Source organism: Rutilus rutilus (genome assembly GCF_951802725.1).
Source record: "Rutilus rutilus genome assembly, chromosome: 7".
NCBI lineage: Eukaryota > Metazoa > Chordata > Actinopteri > Cypriniformes > Leuciscidae > Rutilus > Rutilus rutilus.
Window position 1 is genome coordinate 16,447,849 of NC_140221.1, and position 18,434 is coordinate 16,466,282.

Here is an 18,434-nt window from a genome sequence, read left to right on the forward strand (position 1 = left end):
CAGTCACGCCACCATGTTAATTCTAAACAGTCTGTGAAGTTTGTTCTACTGTAAATGTGTGCAGAACAAATACGCTGCATTTAAATTCACTTTGTTAACTCTTACAAATGTTTGAAAGAGCTCTCTGCAGGAAGCAATACATGCATGGAATTAGTCATCCTTATTCATTTTGGTTGGGAAGGGAAAGGGAGTTTTATTGAACCTATTACTTCCTTATCAGTTACTGGAAGCTTGTTTTTCATATTGCATTTGCAGGTTGAAGGAAAGTTCAGCCCAAACTGATTATTTACCAGTCATTACTTACGTTCCAAACCTGACTTACTTTGTTCTGGTGAATACAAGAGAAGATCCAAAAACAACAAAATCTAAAAGACACAAAATATCTTCTTTTGAACGTAATTTCTGAAATATTTTTACATTTAGCGGGATATGAGAAGTTCTACACTCTTAAAAATGAATCGAAATGGTCTTTTTGCAGCAGTAGCAGCAGCAGCAGTGAACAATTTTGGGTTCCCCAAAGAAACCTCTCTGTGACAGTTCTTACAAGAACAGTTTTCCACTTATAAGGAACCTTTTATGCAATGGAAAGGTTCCTGGATGTTCTTCATTAAACTATAGATGCCAACAAAGAAAGAGTGTGAAGTTTCACATGTGAGAAGATCCTGTGATACAGGCACAAATAACACAGTAGGAATAAAGACTAATGACAATTCTGCTTAAGGGCTCTGGGTTTGAGCCAGCTTTGAATCAGGTTATTCATTCATAGTAATTTTTCTCCACTCCCTGATCACTAACTCATTATGATTCCCATTTCAAAGTATCAGCTGTCCCACTGCCAGAATGTAATGAGGATTTCTAATAGTAGTGCTGTACTTCTTCCTTGGATCCAATGTAAAAACAAAACAAACAAAAAACAAAACTTCCAAAGCTGATTAGATGAGAAAGTTTTAATCAGGATATTCTCTAAAAGGGCGTTCTCCATGGAAAGTTCAAATCACCTAATCAGAGGACATTATTGTATTGTTTGGAATAGCCCAACAGTATTTTTTCCCCAGCTTTTCCATAAACAACATTGAATTGAACTTCCTGAAGAACAGAACATCTGCTGCGCCTTCCCCTGTCATTAACCGTCTCTTCGGATTAATTTGACCTCAGACCATTATCATGTGGCCAATTTGAACACAGTTACTGTGAATTATTATTAACTACAATTTTGTCCGGCTCGACTGAAATGATGGATCACTGGTTTAATGACATCTGGAAAGTTGGAACAACAAAACAGAAAGTTCTGTTCCACATCCTGTCAAGAGTAAATCATTCATGCAGGATACAAGTCAAGCAAACCACAAAGGCAAAACAATTCACGGTCTTCTCTTCCTGTTCTTTGCACGGGGCTTTGTTTTTAGGGATGTGTTATAAAAGACTGATACTATTAATGATAACTAATAAATAAGTACATTGCTATAAACTCCCCAATGCTCTCAATAGGATGAGCATTCAAAACTACATAAAAAACACAGAGTAAAAACAAGAAATTCAGTGATAATTAATAGATTGAAAATATAGCCACGGACGGGGGTGTTTTTTTAAGAACAGACTCAGCAATTAAAATGTGTATTCTATTAATAAACGTTTGGTCATATAGAGCTCCTATCAGCGATACATATTGCATATGCTCTATTATCACAAAGCTCCCTCTTGTGGTTTAAACACGCCCCTCTTCATCAGTAGAGAAGAACTACAAGTACCAGAGCGCCAGTCTGCTGTGCGGCCATAGCAACCAAACCAACGCACCTCACTCGAGTGTCCAAATTGTACATGGTAATCATTTAATAACGTTGTGTTTGTAAACTAGAAGACACATTTGGTAGAAAACGAATCGTTTTAAATATAATATAGAAGCACCGAGACGAGCGAAATGTCTTTCAAAACTGGACAAGTGGAAAACAACGTTAAGTTTCCCTGGTAAGTTGCACACTTTGCGACAGTGACAGCTTACGTTACTATTACTACTGTGACTAAAATAAATAAAAATACTAAAAATGAACTTTTTAAATGAAATACTAACTTCTAACATGACAAACTGGCAGTGTATTAAGATATATTCCAGCAAGTGTTCTTCTTTTTTCCCTTTTTAGACAATTCAAAACTTCTCTCCTGAATATTCTAGGGGTGTCACAGTAACGTTAAATCGTAAAACAAATTGTAACAATATAGTGGATAGTGACAATCTGTACTGCGTATAGTTCATCCAAAATGAAAATTACTGTGAGAAGTTTACAGAGTTTTAGTGTCAGTAGCCTACTACATTCAACTACTATTTGTAATGTTGAATACAGTATAATGTAAAATAATGCAATGGGGGAATATTTGTGGGTCCTGATAATGGCAAATGTTTTATGTTACCAGTAAAAAGTGGGCTACATTTTAAAATAATTCTGTATTTTCAGCTTCAGAATCATGAATATTTGTATTCTGGTGTCACCATTGTCCTGTGCACTGGGTTATCAGCTCCAAGCCTGTTCATTTCCACCCCCCAATGCAATACCAAATTTACCATTTTAATCAACTGTAAATTTTTTGCTAACCTTTTACTATATGGAGTATCGCAATAATATCGTATCGTGAGTTCAGTATTGAATCGTGAGATGAGGGTATCGTTACACCCCTAGAATATTCACTTTATAACTTAAAGTAAAGCTCTAAGCTCATTGAGGAACAGCTCTTTATTTCCAACCTGCTAGGTTCAGTCCTTTCTTGCCATTTTTCCATCAAGTTGTAATTAGTACCTAAGCTTGATGAGAAAGTATTCCGTACCCTTTTATAAATACATCCTCAAATTTCAACATAAGATTTTTTTAGAGCTCATCTGGTACTGCATAACAGGAATGACCACAACTCTTGTCTTTGTCTTCAGGTTTAAGGAACGGCTAAAGACTAAATATCTCAGGGATCTTAGGCAAAAGCAACAGTTATCAGGGGCATTAGATAGTCGCAAATGGCGTTTTTTGTCCCCGGGCCTGGATGATTTTAGAGATGGTTACCCGACAGTCAATAAAGAGCTCTTCACGCAGTGTAAGAGTGGACCCTCCCCTGTGGTCTTTGGGATGCCGAACCACCACGCTTGTTCAACGAAGTTCCCGCAGAAGAGACTGAGTAAAACTCAAGAGTGTTACTCAAAGCAGAACCCCCAGAGTCAAGCTCAGTGTGAGTTCATTGATGCTGTCGAGCACAAACTCAAACAACACCCACTGGCCCTGTATCCACATCTGGAGAGCGGTCTGACACCAGAGGTAATACCACTTTTAAAATGTTGTCGACATGACTGGACAACATGTAAATAGGCTACACTTCAAGTCATGTTAAAGTTGCTGTTAGCTATTTTTTTATGTAATGAACATTTACCCTCATACACAAACCACAAAAAAAAAAAAAAAAGTTAACACTGTATCAATGAGGTTTCTAGTAAGCTTCTTCTGTTTTGTTAGCAAAAAATTTGTTACAGTCTCCCATTCACCAGGATAGTTAATAACCCAACGATGATGACGACTTAGGCTACAATTTAGAGAAATATGGAAATGAAAAAAGGGTCCACTGGAAGCTGTGGGAAACCTGTTTGAAAACAGTTTTGTGATTCCATTTGGTGCTGCTTGTGGCACTGAAATATCTAACAGCAGCTTTAAATATGAAAGATGATGAAGTAAAAACTTAATACATTGAGGAATATTAATTGCAATGTATAATATACAATGCCTCCAAACACCAACTTTTTCAACAGTTATTTGATCAGGTGTTGTCAGTCCTGGATCCTGATATGTGCGTGAAGGAAGAATTGTCCGTAACATCTCCAACAAAGAAAATGGAACATCTAGAAGAAAACAGAGCACAATGTGAATTCTCAACTCCGGAGACAATAAAACCATCAATCAGCATCAAGTGATTTTAATTTCCTCTTTTGTGCACGTTTCTGGTTTTGGTTCTGATCCCATTTCATTAGAATGGAACCAGTCACAATGTTAGGATAAAAACAGTATTCCTATTTTAATTTGAATTCTTTCCCGGTGGGAGACATTGCAGAAGTATGTTACATATATCATAATACCATACCCTTCTTAAATTTCCCAAGGCCTCAAAAGGAGAAATGTACAGACGCCAGACCAAGAAATCCCTATAAATGGCAGAGACTCAAAGGAACTCTGGGTGTCAAAGACGATCAGATGGCGAGTGTTCAACTCTTGCACTCCGTATCACAAGATGACAAGCAGATGATTACCAAGCTCTTCTGTGAATGGATTACTTCACTGGTAAGTAATATCTCATCATGTACACATTATGCAATAGATATTAAGCCTAAATGTTATTCCTTCTTTAAATGTTTTCTCAGGGTGGAGAGACCAGTGATCTGACAGAGTCAACCATCTTGGACCTGTTTAAGAGCGACTATGAGAAGAAACCCTCCTTGACCTTACCTATTAACAAGACCTATCCTAATCAAACTATAGCAAAACTCCAGAGCTCTGTAGAGGAACATCATAAAGGCCAGAGTGTTAAGGAGTTGACTCAGGTTGGAGACATTGTTTTTGTTCTTAAGACATAATTTTTGTGATTGGATTAACAAGTCTCTTCTATGTCTGTACAACAGGCCTATAAACCCAACATACCCCAGGCTGCCAATGATCCTCAAGCCCTGGCAGAGATCACAGGGAGTCTGGACTTTGAGGAACAGCTGAGTGAGCAGGTGACTTTTATAGCATCTACTAGGTATAAAAAGAGCAAATAATGTGACAGCTGATGATGAGGCAAACCAGCCTGATCTCTATTTAGTTGCTGGAGTTCCATTCATATTTTCCTGTCATCTAGGATAAGGAGCTGAAGCAGATTCACGGCATTCTGGCATTCAGAGAGTTCATTATAAAAAAGGGAGTGAGAATGCCAAGGGTAATAACAACTGAATAAATATTTTATGAGTTTAAATTCAAATAATATTTCATATACTTTGACAAATTAATTATTTAATAATCAAGTATTTTATTCATGTCCTTGTGTAGTTTCTCAGTGCTATATTCTCTGAGGATGAACAGAAGAACAGGATCAGAGGCTCCACATCATCATCTACAGGGAGAGCTGTGCATTAAACTCTTTAAATATTCCCTTATGTTGTTTTATTGAACATTACTTCACACATTCATGCATTAGCTGCGAAATGCAGTTCTCCCAACTACAATTTTTTTTAAGATTAAAAGGAACATTTTATCCCCAAGCCAGATTTCTGTATACTGTAAATTCATGAAAAAAAAAACAAAAAAAAACAATCAACTAGGGCGTATTTGGCATGGCTCTCTCTTCCTCTAGTTTTCTTTATTCATTCATAAAACCTTCACTGAAAAACAAATACTGTGTTCTCAGTTTCCCGGTGGGACTTACAAGGGCTTTCTAAGTAATTTCTGCTCTCATGCATTCTGCCATGCTAAACAGTTGCTAAGGTAGAATTGGTAAGTAATATTTTGAAGGCTGGTCTAGCAAAGGGTCAATTGTTATTAGGCGTGTTCGACCTCATGCACAGACCAAAGCAGTGCATGGCGGTAAGAAACGGCTAGACCGAGAGAGCAGTCATCTGGCTCAGTCGGCTTAGTTTCTCAAGAGTGGCTGTGTGAGCTCTGATGACAACACAGCTATTTCACAATAGGCTAGATTCACTGATAACAACAATGACGTGCGCTTCGTGTTTATTCTGACACCTTCAGTTCCACTAATGCTAACAAATCTTGTTTTTACAACAGTAAAAATTTAATCTTAATGTTATTGTGTGTCATGTTAATTAAAATGAAAGTGATTTAAATATTACAGACCTCACTTTATTGGTATTTTAATAATATAGGCTTATCTTGAATTTTTTTTTTTTACATACAGGTGCTGTATTAAAGGGTTAGTTCACCCAAAAATGTCGTGTCTCATGTCATTCCAAACGATAAGACTTTCGTTCATCTTCGAACACAAATGAAGATCTTTTTAATGAAATCTGAGACTTTTCTGACCCTCCATTGACAGCTACGCAACTGACATTTTAAAAAGTTCATAAAGTGATAGTAAAACTAATCTATATGAATTGAGTGGTTTAGTCCAAGTTTTCTAAAAAGACACAATCACTTTATATGATGAACAGATTTAATTTAGGCTTTTATTCACATAGAAACATTCATCAACTCACACATCAGTTGTGGTAAACGGAAGCTCAAGCATGTTCGCTGGACGTGCGAGGACCAATGAGGTTCATTCTCTTGTTACACAGCACGTTTGAGCTTCTGCAAGAACCAATCATGTTCATTCTCGTGGTCAAGCAGGTTCGGTTGAGCTTCTGTTTATGTTCGCTAATCAATGTTTATATGTGAATAGAAGCCTAAATTCAATCTGTCTATCATATAAAGCGATCGAGTCGCTTCAGAAAACTTTTTACGATCACTTACGATTAACTTTTTGAAGCGTCAAAGTGTCAATTGTGTTGCTGTCAATGGAGGGACAGAAAGCTCTCAGATTTCATCAAAAAGATCTTCATTTGTGTTCCAAAGATAAATGAAAGTCTTATGGGTTTGGAATGACATTAGGGTGAGTAATTAATGACAGAATTTAAATTTTTGGGAGAACTATCCCTTTAAGCAGCACATAACCTACCAAATTAAAAGTGTTTCCGTTTCCTTCATTTAAAATTCAAACATCTGTTTATCTGACAAATATCTAATCCACTTTATTTGCGATAAAGCACACAGTGTAAGCATCACTTTGGGAAGCTGAAAGTATCTGACTTGATAGTTGAGTTTTCAACTACTCCCCCAACTTTAAGCAGCAAATCTCACTGATCAGTAAGGCCAGCCACAGTCAAAGTCAAGCACACAAGACTATAAAACAAAAAACAAAAAGTGTCATTCTGACCATCACCCTTCAGTTGAAGATCCTTCAGTAAGTTCTACGGTCTGTTCAGATCTTTTTTCTGCGATCCCTGTCCTTTGAGCTCATCTTGATTGTTGGCAGCTGATAAAAGACCAATAAACTTCCAGTTTAATAACCAAATAATCACTCACTGTGATTTACAACATACAGTAAAATAATTAAATCATTGGCACTGTTAAATAAATCCTGTGTCGGGTAACACTTATCTGTTTAGGTTTCATAAAACGGCTCTAATTGTGTTTGACGTGTAGCTTACATATCTGATTAGCGTTGGAAGGGGGCCAATAGTTTCTGACAGCGGGAAGGTCAGAAGTGAGGAGAAGGTGCACAGGAGACCTGCATCCTGCCGCACGAGCAGAGCGGGAATGGCACATCTGGCCCGCTCTAGAGCGTACTGCATTATCTGTCAAACAAGAGACATTTGATTATATTTATGTATTTTTCCAAATGAGCAAAGATCATTAATCAGTTTTTTCATCATTGATCGAAGAAGTGGCACAAAGACTCACTGTCAGCTAATAAAGGGCTGTTGCAATCCTGCTTATAAGGTTCAGCACTTCTGAGCTCACTGCAAAGTACACATGCAACACAAGTAGCACATGCATTAAATGTGTCTCAGAGAGAGTGGAGAACAAGCATAAATCACTGCAGAGAAGCACTTAAATGTTACGAAACATCTTAACCGAGGAAAAGGCACTTTATTGGGCATCAAGCATCTGTGCATGTGTGGTTAGAAGGCATGAAACTACTTGTAGTTAACATGTGTGTGTACTTTCCTCATACCTATAACTGGTTATTCTCTCAAATGGCCCTGTGGTACATCCAGCATCTTTAGTTTCTGTTGGTCTGCAATGAAAATGATAAATAAGACTTGAGTGAATCACAAAACTCTACTTGTATGCAATTTCCTCAACTCATCCATTCCCTGATGCCGTGGTCTTCCCTTAGGTGTTTTCCTCTATAATGGCCTTTTATGAATGAGACTCACTGTCTAGATGTGTGGTCTTCTTCGGGTATCCTCCTGAAGCTCGTACTAGTGTGTGGTCCTTGCTCTTCAACAATCCCGCCACGCAGAGCTCTTACAGCTCTCTTCAGCTCAACAATGGGGTCACACACTCTCACCTGGAAAGATTCCAAAGGCAAATCTGTTCCAGCACATCCTGTCAGTTCAGATATTTGAGTGTGTGTGTAGTTAGCAAGACTCTTTCATACCTCCATTAGGCCATTAACGTTCTGCTGAGCGAGGGGAAGATGGGTACGACTGCTGACTGGAGATCTGGGGACGTTACGCCAGTTCTGGCTTTGCAATTCCTGACCAAAAACATACACATAGAAATAGCATAACAGCAAAAGAATAGTAACGTTTGACCAGAAGAAGAAATCAAATAATTACTACTACAGTAAATTTGTCAATGTTTTACCTTTAAATCTAAAGCATGATGCAGTTTCAGCCTCATAAGCTCCTGTTCCTGCTTCTGAATAAAGTCTTGACATTCAGCCAAACTGTTAGACATCTGTAGAATATACATTATGTTTCAACGGTTTACAATGTCAGTCATCTGCTCTATTATCTGACAGTCATACTTTTGTATTTGGAATAAGCCTGTTTAACAAGAAGACTGTCAGACACCTTGAATAAAGCTGCTTCCAGTCTCTCTGCTTTGCCTTTGAGTTCTCGCTCTTGTGAGCACAGAGTCTCCACTTCTGACTCCAGTCTTCTCCTGCTCTCCCTCTCAGACACTAGCTCTTGAGTCTGTCTCTTAACCAGCAATGCCTGACGATGCTTCTCCTATGACACACAAACACTCATTAATATGTACATATGCACAAAAGGAAAACATACAGTACATAAACAGAAAAAAGTTGCTCTTTGGACTATGCAAAAATACTTTGTAAAAGAGATTATCTAAGTTAATATTTGTTCTTGCATTCAAGAAAAGTGCTGCAATAGTCATCTACTAAACCCCAAAAGGATTTTTGCAAAGTTTATGGCTGGAAAACATATCAGTCTTACATTGTAGTTATACAATTTTAACTTATTTCACAATACTGTGCAATCTGCGATTCTAAGTAGCGTAACTAGTAACCAACTCCCAATGAGGAGTGAAACAATGTCCTAAATGCAACAAAGAACATTCTAATATTTCCAACTTAGTTTCAGCCGTATAATCCTGCAATTCAACATACAACTGAAGTCATAATTTTACAAACAATTTGCAGAATCTGAAAGTGTTAATAGTAAAAAAAGAGGAAATAAAACAAGTTACATCCCGTTCAAAAAGCTTATATCCCCAGCTCTTACTTCATCATGATTCCTTGAGCACCATTTAGTGTTTGCAGCTTTTGTAATATTTGTTTATGAGTTCCTCAATTGTCCTCAGTGTGAAAATATGGATTTCAAAATCATAGTCACAGCTGGAAATGGTTCAAAGATGCAGAAGATGTAGGAAAACCAGGACCTTGAGGATTTGTGTGTTTACAGTTTAACTCAGGATAAATAAGAGACTCATGAACAACTATCACAAGACAAAAAAACAGTTAAGAATCATCCAGGTATTAAGAATTAAACTTATGACCTGGGTTATTTGTGTCAATTCAGTGTCTTAGGGACTATATGTAAACATCAGTTATGTGATACAGCTTATGTAAGTCAGTACTACATACAAAAATGAAAATAAATTGTATGATCCCTCTTAGTTATTATTTTTACTTAAGTATTTGCTGACTCTGCAAAGTGTATGTAAACTTATGACTACACCTGTAGAACAAATACAAAAAAAGCGATTAGCCTGGAAACGGTCTCTCTGAGATGATTCCGTATAATTTCAAACAAGCATACCAGAGCAAGTTACACCGACATTCAGGCCATATTTCCCACTGTCTTTCTGATTATCCTTCTCCTATAAATATTTCATGCATATTAGTGGTGGGAAAGGGGTATCCCTGACAGTGCTTTGTGAAAACAGAAAAGTGCTCGACAGTCAATAAAAATGATTTCCCCTGTTTCAAGCTTAAGGAGAATGTTTCAGTTTCATTTTTGAAACAAGATAAATAATAAAGTACCATTTTTAGAATGCAGACACCATGAGGTTGAAACCCCCACTTAATTTACAGTGTTTTGACACATCTGAGGCCATACCTTCCCTCCAAGTGTTGTTAATTATTTGGAAAATACATAAATATACACTATATATTTTTGGTCTGAAAATGATCAAATCATGAATTATGATAAAATTATTACCTACCTATATACTTACTTAGATCATAGGTCTTAAACCCTGCTCCTGGAGGCCTACTGTCTAGCAAAGTTTCTCACCAACCCTAATAAAACACACCTGAATCAGCTAAAGCTCTTGAAAATCACAAGCTGAAGCAGGGCAGTGGGACTTCGGGAGCAGGGCTGAAAACCTCTGACTTAGATATACTTAGTTACCAACAGTTTGGGCCTGGACACCTTCTATTTTAACATTACAAATACACACTAATTAGTAACAGGGAGTTACTGTGAGAAACAGAAAGTTCTTGTTAGTGATGCATTTCACCATCTTGAGCTTCTCGATGGTCTCTTCCAGCAGCTGAATTCGGCTTTGCAGAAAATCAATCTGCTCTCTTTTAGCAGTGATCCGTTTCTGCATCCCGAGAGCAACCCTGAGACCTGAAATACATATAAAACGCATTCCAATCAGTTCAACCACAGTAAATACCAAGAATGAAACTCTGAAAAAGAATTCACTGTCCTGTCTGAAAGAGGAATATCATGTACGATGCATTATTGAGGTATCGCCCTATTTGAGAATTGTTTCTCAGGTTATGTCAGCTGTATCACGTTCACAAGAGAATAACTTGGACTATATTGTTAATGTATTGTCTTCATTTCAAAAGACACTTTGTCCAGTGAACCAATGAACAGAAACTTACGTCATATGAGACCATTTTCCCATTCTGTCTCTCTCACAATTGAATGGGACAAAATGAAACAATGGAGGGTTACAGAGGTCAGACCTAAGAAATCATAGCTACATTATGTAACAGCCCCCACAACCACTGCACACAGAGAGAACACAAATGTTCTTTAACAATGTCTCAATACACGGACGCCAAACAGCTGAAAACATTGTAAAAATGTTAAAATGCATACTTTGTGCGGATTAAGGGATGGAAAAGAACATAGTGGAATAACAGCAGGAGTGCACGGAGTAGATCTATAATCTCAGTATGCCGTCTTCCTACCATTATCCAAAATGCAAAACAACAAAACCATGGCCACACACTGGCTCTCTGTAAAGAATGTAAATGAATCCAGTAACGCAGGGTTTGGTCTTCCGCCTTTTATTTTATATACACTTGACCTCGGTCTGGTTTTTCCTGAGGTAACACTGTGAAAACATCCTCACTTTAAATATCAGCAGTGCTATGAATTGGTACGGATGCCTATATTTGTATGAGTGCATTAGGATTTTTTTTCTCAAAGCTTTGATCTGTGAAAAACTCAGGGGCCAGTCCTGTGAGGTTACTGAGGGCGAATTGTGGATCATTGTTCATTTGTTCACATGTTTTTTTTTTTTCATACCTGTAGCCTTAAAAATTATTTATTAAAACAAACAAACAAAAAGTATTTTGTGTGTGTATGTACCATGACAATCAGCTCCCTCCAAGGTTCTCAACCAACTGTTGGCCTGGGTCAGTTCTGCCCGCACGGCCTTCAGCTGAGTCCTGAGTTTAAGGCTCTGTTGCTCCAGCTCACTGGTCTCCCTGCCAAATAGCTCTATAAAAGTTTCCTGCCCCTCTGATTAATAGGGAACAATGTAAAAAAAAAAAAAAAAAAAAAAGTTATACAACTGTGATATCATAATGAAACCACAAATCTAATTAAAAGAAAGAAATGCTTCAAATGAAATGTTAAAGGACATGGCCATAATTTTTTATTACCATTTCTAAGAACATTTTAATTACAATTCATAAGCTTGCGTGGCCGGTTTCTCGGTGGAAAAGTCTCTTAAGCTCACCCGGCTACATTTATTTCACTATTAAATACAATAAAACAGTAATATTGTGAAATATTATTATAATTTAAACCTAATATTTTTTTATTTAATATTTTAAAATGTAATTTATCCATTTGATGCCAAAGCTGAATTTTCAGCATCATTACTCAAGTCTTCAGTGCTTCAGAAATCATTTTAATATGCTGATTTGATGCTCAAGAAACATTTATTATTGTTGTTATAAATGTTTAAAACAGTTGTGCTGCCTAATATTTTTTGGAAAATTTGTTTTTCCAGGATATATTTTTCTTTGATGAAAAGAAAGTTCCAAAGAACAGAATTATCCTTGCTGAATTAAATAAATAAAAATTCTTTTTAAAAATCATACTTACCCAAACTTTTAAACAGTATTATATATATATAACAAAACTGTTTTACTGCACATTAATATCTGGAAAAACTGTTGACTGGCAAATTATGTATTTCAAACAGACAAAAACAAACCAAGAAATGACATCATACAGGGGTCAATATCTCTTAAAATATCAGATAATTTGAGCTTTTTAAATAAGGCAAGGTTCAGGTTTTAAAACATACTCCCCAAAAACCTTTATGAATATTTTATGATATTTGTAAAAAAAAAAAAATAATAATTACCTCTGTAAATATATTTAAAAACCTGGAAATAATAATTGAGATGTGTACACTCATGTATTCAAGGTGTAGTTATGTTCTTAATTTAGATTTGATTGTTACACATCATGACAATTATAGAGTTATTAAATTTAGACTTTTCTTAAAATCATTTAACTTTTCTTTTTCGTGAATAATATGAATCCTACTATATGTCATTGACCCAGATGTCACTTGGTTTGAATTTTTGCTTCTGCCAAACCAATGCATGCAATAACAATACAATACAATAAAGCAAGAATTAAGGATTCAAATAGTTTATAGGGACAATGTACTTTGAACAGTGTTTATAGTCGGTCTGCAGTTTGTGATAGCATTCAGATGAATCTGTGTCTGTACCTTTCAGCTGGGTAAGCTGCATACGCTGCACTTCCAGCTCGTCGGTCATCTGCTGTTTCTCGAAAGTAAGCTGATCAACACTGCAGGTCTTTTCTGAGAGCGCAGCCTGCTGACAGGCCTTCTCTCCCGCCATTGTGCTGAGTCTGAGCTCTGCCTGTCTCAATGCAGCCTGTTAAAACCAACCGCTATATGAATGTCAAGCAAGGGCTAATTATGAGAAGAAGTGCAATACAAAAGAATTGCATAGCTCTTCCTGTTCTAGCCATTCATTATCAATAATGCCCATGAATGGGGTCATTTAATCTATAACCGGTTTATCCTCTGAACAAAAACAACCTAATAGCTAAGGCATCCTAAATTGTGTATTAGTTGAATTCTACTATTAAAAAGATTCTACCCCAAATGATCCCACCTTCAGTTGTTGGTTCTCTCCTCTGAGCTGCTCGATCTGGTTAGTTAAATATCGTTGCATGTCCACAGTGCAGCTGTGCTCCGAGATAAACTGCATGGCACTTTCCAGCCCTGCACTCGTCATCCGGTCATCTGCCTCTGTCCTCATGACCTTCAGCAGACCCTGAACCTCTTCCAGCGGGACATGGACCTGCTGCGGATACCACTGCTTCAACAACACCGACAGATGCCTCCTCTCCAACTGAATCACATAACACAACACTGAGACATAAGCACTGGAAAAGCCTCAAAACTGCCTGCATTCTCTGAAGAACATATGGTTCTCGACCGGTGGGTCGCAGCAGGCCTGTTTTGAAAGGCTTTCAGACATCAGGAAAAAGACTATTTAAGTTTTAAAAGGGAGGAGAAACACTTCCCACATCTTTTGTCAAAGGCTTGTGTGTCCTATCAGACTATTTCTGTGCAAATTCATGTTTATGTAAATTTCGCGGTAAAATTAACAAATTTGTTTTATTTTAAGGAGCTTTTTGTCAACTTTGGTACTGTGTTTGGTTGGCACAGTGCTGTAAACAATATGAGTATAGATGATGTCGCCTTGTGTCAGCAGTCATTTGTCAAGGTTGTTGCTTAAAAATGTAGACAAAGGAGATGTAGAGTAAATGGGACTGTGAGCCCTCTTTGCATCATTTTGAACTCAATGCATGTGGGTACATCCTTTAATATAAGATGCAATTGCAGTTATTCCTGTTGGAGTCTGAGGCTGGTACAGGCTGTGCCGAACTGCAGTCGATCTGCCTCTCTCTTGGCTTGCTAAAGCTGCTTTCTAATCAATTCTGTCTCACTGCGCAGACCTGGCAGCTCGACCAGACTCATGCTGTTCTGTCTCTGCCAACAACTCAAGTGTCATAAACACAGCTTGAAAAAGCAATTCTTTAAAATGAGTTAGTTTAAATAATCTTAAATGTCCAGCAAGTTCTTTTTCTGTTGAAAACAGAAACCGAGAGAGAGGGAGAAAAAATAATAATGCCATTGTATTCTAAAATATGAGTTTTTGAAAGAAGTCTCTTATGCTCACTAAGGCTGCATTTATTTTATCATAACTACAGTAATATTCTGAAATAATTTATAACAACTGTTTTGGATTTTATATATATATATATATATATACACACTCCAGTCTTCAGTGTCACATGATCCTTCAGAAATCATTCTAATATGCTGATTTGCTGCAATTTGTGGAAACCATGGTAGTTATTTTTTTCAGGATTTTTCTTTTCTTTACTTTTTTTCATAAATAGAAAGTTCAAAGAACAGAATTTATTTGAAATTGAAACCTTTTGTAATATTATAATTGTCTTTACTGCCACTTTTGATCAATTAAATGCATACTTGCTGATAAGTTTAATTTACCCCAAACATTTGAACAGTAATGTACACTTTTCAACAGGCGATTTCTACAAAGCCAGTTTTCAATGAAAGCTTTTGCTTTGGTGTGACTAAATACCTCTGATCAAGACCACTGAATTGCACCTTTAGCTGTTGATGAGACATTTCTTAAAGCTGAGAGTGTGTCATTTTTGGCCCTATAGTGTTGCAAAAATAAACACTGGCTGCTTCAGAAATCACATACTTCCCTATATAAAGTAGCCTATGTGATAAAAGTAGCATGTCCGAATACACAGTACTCATAAGAGAGTAGGCAAAAAGTACCTGGATTACCTACTTCTTCTAAAGTGTGCTTACGATGGACACTTTACTATCCCATGAGGCCATGGGAGAGGATTTGTGAACGGCACTGACATGACGCAACTGGTCGGTCACGTGATAAGGGCAACATAGGGAATGTAGTACATCCAGATTATATTCATACTATATAGAACATACCTTTTTAGTGGTCGGAAGTAGTTAGTTATTCAAAATAAGTACCTACTCAAGAGAGTATGCGATTTCGGAAGCAGCCAATGTTTCCAAACAAGTTTCTTGAACACTCCCCAGCTGCCATTGGTCAGGCAAACAGATAGCCCTGCCCCAAATCTCACGCCATTGGTTAAACCAATGTTGTGGCATTTGGGCTAGCCAGGACGCTCAAACAAACAGATTAATGATTTGATAGTGGCACAAATACACAGCATTTACAAACTTCAGGTCAGTATGTATCTGTCTGTCAGTTGTTATTAAAAACCTTAAAAAACTGCAAACAAAAAACAAACATCTTGAGCTGCCTACACTACTGTTTATTACTAAAAGTTGGCCGAGTTGTGTATGTAATTGGGCTGAGAGGTCTCTCACGGCCTTCCCGGCCTGGGACTGGGATTGAGCCAACTGCTCCTCCACTGGACTGACCAGCAGCCAATGCGATTACGTTCCAACAAACCCTTCTCTCATTGTAGATTACAGCCAAATCCAGCATATGAAGGCTATAAAGCATAGTCAGGATGCATCAGTCAGACAGTGCTAATGTGAAAACATCCCACATCCCAGTGTTCTGCAGTTTTGGTGTAAACACAAAAAGGGCTTGGGACACTCGTCTCATTACCTTAGTTTCATACATCCGTTGTTTCTCCGACTCCAGCTCACTTTTCTTGCTCTGTTGTAAACAGGCTTGACTTGCAGCTTATTCTAACTTTTCTAGCAAAGAACAAAACCATTTTAATCAAAAAGTGACAGAAGGAAAAGCAGCTGGAAGGATATGTGTATGATGAGATCGAGAACTTGCTGTAATAACTCCACCAGAAGCTGCACTCTTCTCAGTTTCTCAGTCAATATCGCCACCCTCTGGTCAGGACTGGTAACGCGTTGCTCTTGTCTGTAACAGAATAACATGTATTGATGGATCACATACAGCATTACCTTAGATGAACCTTAAACTCAATTGAACATAGAGAGTCAAACGCACAGGGCCTTAACGAATTAAAAATAATATGTTTAAACAATAACAGTATGAATGAATACAGAGTAAAAAATAAATACACATTCGACAAAGCCAATTCACACTTTTGGTTACGATTTTAGTTAACATTCTAACTCAGTTACACAACGGAAGTAATGTTGCCTTCACGTGCCATCGGAATGATCGTAAATATACCAGTTTCCTAGTTAAAAATTTGGACAGGAACGCTCTCTCAAGTCGAAATTTGAATGCGATAAGCTCGTAATCACGACTTCAGAAGTGGGAACTGGGAAGTAAGACATTTCCGATAACACGTGAAAGCGGCATAAGTGTACAATCCATCTAACGTTATATCGACATTATCACTATCATCATCATTTCACTGCAGCACTTTTTTGAAGCATCCCGTCTAAGTGTGCAGTATAACAATTTCTGTAGTTTTGTTGTGTTTTATCACAACCACGTTAAAACAAGTTTTATGACCACATGTTTTTTATAAAGTAGAATAAACGCATGTTAGCTAAATATAAAAACAAAAAACCCCGTGGCGTTGTATTCTCTGCGCTTATTATTTTAGCTGACCGTCATTACTTAAATTTGATTTACTTAAAATATTTATTTAAACCGTTATTTACACAAAAAGAAAGCAGTAACGTTACATACTACTCACATAACGTTGTACGACCATATTAACCTGGTCAAACTCACTCAGTATGGAAGAAGTTTGTTCTGGAGAAATGACACGCCGAAACGCTTCCGGTGGTGGACAGGTGCTTTAGTCATGTTTATCAGCTTTATTTTTGATAGCTAGAAAACATCCTGTATAACTGCGATATTCTCTTTCTCTACAAATAAATTGGGAGTAAAACAAGTTTAAGGTAAATTTATTTTCTTTTTACTTTGTTTGCATGTGCACCGAGATTTAACGAAAGCTACCTAACTTGCTAGCTAGTTTTCAAACAGGCGCAATGAGGCCCATAGATGAAGCCATCGTCGTCACCATAGCAACTATAGCGCTTGTAACAAGTTAACCAATTAGCTCGTAAAACGTCACGTATGGGCTTTCCATTCACACAGGCCGTTGCATGACTGCAACATGTCGCTGATCAGTGTTCACTGTCAGCATCAGAAAACTTTATGCATTTCACAATAATCAACACGATGTAAAAATGTCAGAAAGAAACCTGTTAATGTGGTTAAACTGCCTTGCCATGGACTGTATACAAAGTAGTAGAATAGCCTAATAAACATCACATGTAGGATAATTAAAAAAATGCAAATGTTGTTAACATATTTCTTTTTAAATATAAAAAGAAATCCACTTAGGTATAATTTACGATGAAAATAGCCTATTATCTTTAAGGCAACTAGTAAAATGTTACGTTAAAAATATATAGGCTACCAAATATGACATCGTTTAATATCTCAAATGGATTGGTTTTAATAGTTGATGTTAAATGTGCAATAGAAATGTGATTTTGGATAGTGATAGAAATAAATTATTTTTATTTCTCTGTAAAAAAAAAAAAAAAAAGGGATTCTAAATGTAATTTCTTTATTTTCCCATGAATATGTGTTTGACACAATTGTTATCTACAACCAAAGATTTCTCATTTTGCAGTTTGTTTTATAGGTTATATATTATATTTGAATTGCTAATTATGTCGTTTTTTTTTTTTTTTATGTGCCAGTGTGTTGGTGTTCAATTGTTTATTTCGTAATAAAGATATGGATTTCCCCCTTAATAAATTATAGAGAGCCAAAAATGTGGTACATTTTCCATTACAGACAATATGATGCTTCATGTTCACCACAAAAGATGACATTATAATTTCACCCTCTTGATATGGTCTTTCTTCTCACTCGCCGAACAGTGTGTGTGTGTGTATGTTTTTCCATCCTGGTGGTGTGGACTGACCCATGACTGACTCATGGGGACTCGTGTCACTGTGGGGACCTAAATTGAGGCCCCCATGAGGAAACAAGTTTATAAATTATACTAAATGGAGTTTTTTTTTTTATATAAAAATGCATAAAGTTTTCTGTGATGGGTAGGTTTAGTGTAAAGGAGAAGTTCACTTTTAAAATGAAAATTCTGTCATCATATACTCACCCTCATGTTGTTTCAAACCTGTATGAATTTCTTTCTTCTGCTGAACACAAAGGAAGAT

At 36.9% G+C, this 18,434-nt stretch overlaps 2 protein-coding genes across 5 annotated transcripts; one reads left to right on the top strand and one right to left on the bottom strand.

Moving 5' to 3' along the window:
- Positions 1–1,758: 1,758 nt before the first annotated feature.
- Positions 1,759–5,836, top strand: fam47e (family with sequence similarity 47 member E). Its single transcript, XM_084414160.1, has 8 exons — positions 1,759–1,965; positions 2,918–3,293; positions 3,779–3,936; positions 4,127–4,304; positions 4,385–4,564; positions 4,643–4,738; positions 4,861–4,938; positions 5,049–5,836. The coding sequence occupies exons 1-8, from the start codon at positions 1,919–1,921 to the stop codon at positions 5,133–5,135; spliced, it is 1,200 nt and encodes a 399-aa protein (XP_084270286.1). The 5' UTR covers positions 1,759–1,918; the 3' UTR covers positions 5,136–5,836.
- On the bottom strand, positions 3,290–17,213 carry LOC311293694 (coiled-coil domain-containing protein 158-like). 4 transcript variants are annotated; one of them, XM_084414155.1, is made up of 16 exons: positions 16,972–17,213; positions 16,090–16,179; positions 15,910–15,996; positions 13,375–13,614; positions 12,963–13,131; positions 11,579–11,731; positions 10,488–10,600; positions 8,576–8,734; positions 8,367–8,459; positions 8,158–8,256; positions 7,934–8,067; positions 7,729–7,791; positions 7,455–7,513; positions 7,202–7,348; positions 6,934–7,026; positions 3,290–3,868 (listed from the first exon to the last, which is right to left on the bottom strand). In XM_084414155.1, exons 3-15 carry the CDS (start codon positions 15,922–15,924, stop codon positions 6,962–6,964), a joined length of 1,509 nt encoding a protein of 502 aa, XP_084270281.1. In that variant the 5' UTR covers positions 15,925–15,996; positions 16,090–16,179; positions 16,972–17,213; the 3' UTR covers positions 3,290–3,868; positions 6,934–6,961. The 4 variants fall into 4 exon arrangements, with proteins under 4 accessions (XP_084270281.1, XP_084270282.1, XP_084270283.1 ...); XM_084414156.1 differs by having other exon boundaries at positions 16,934–17,036; XM_084414157.1 differs by having other exon boundaries at positions 15,910–16,001; positions 16,934–17,036.
- Between the last annotated feature and the right edge of the window lie 1,221 nt (positions 17,214–18,434).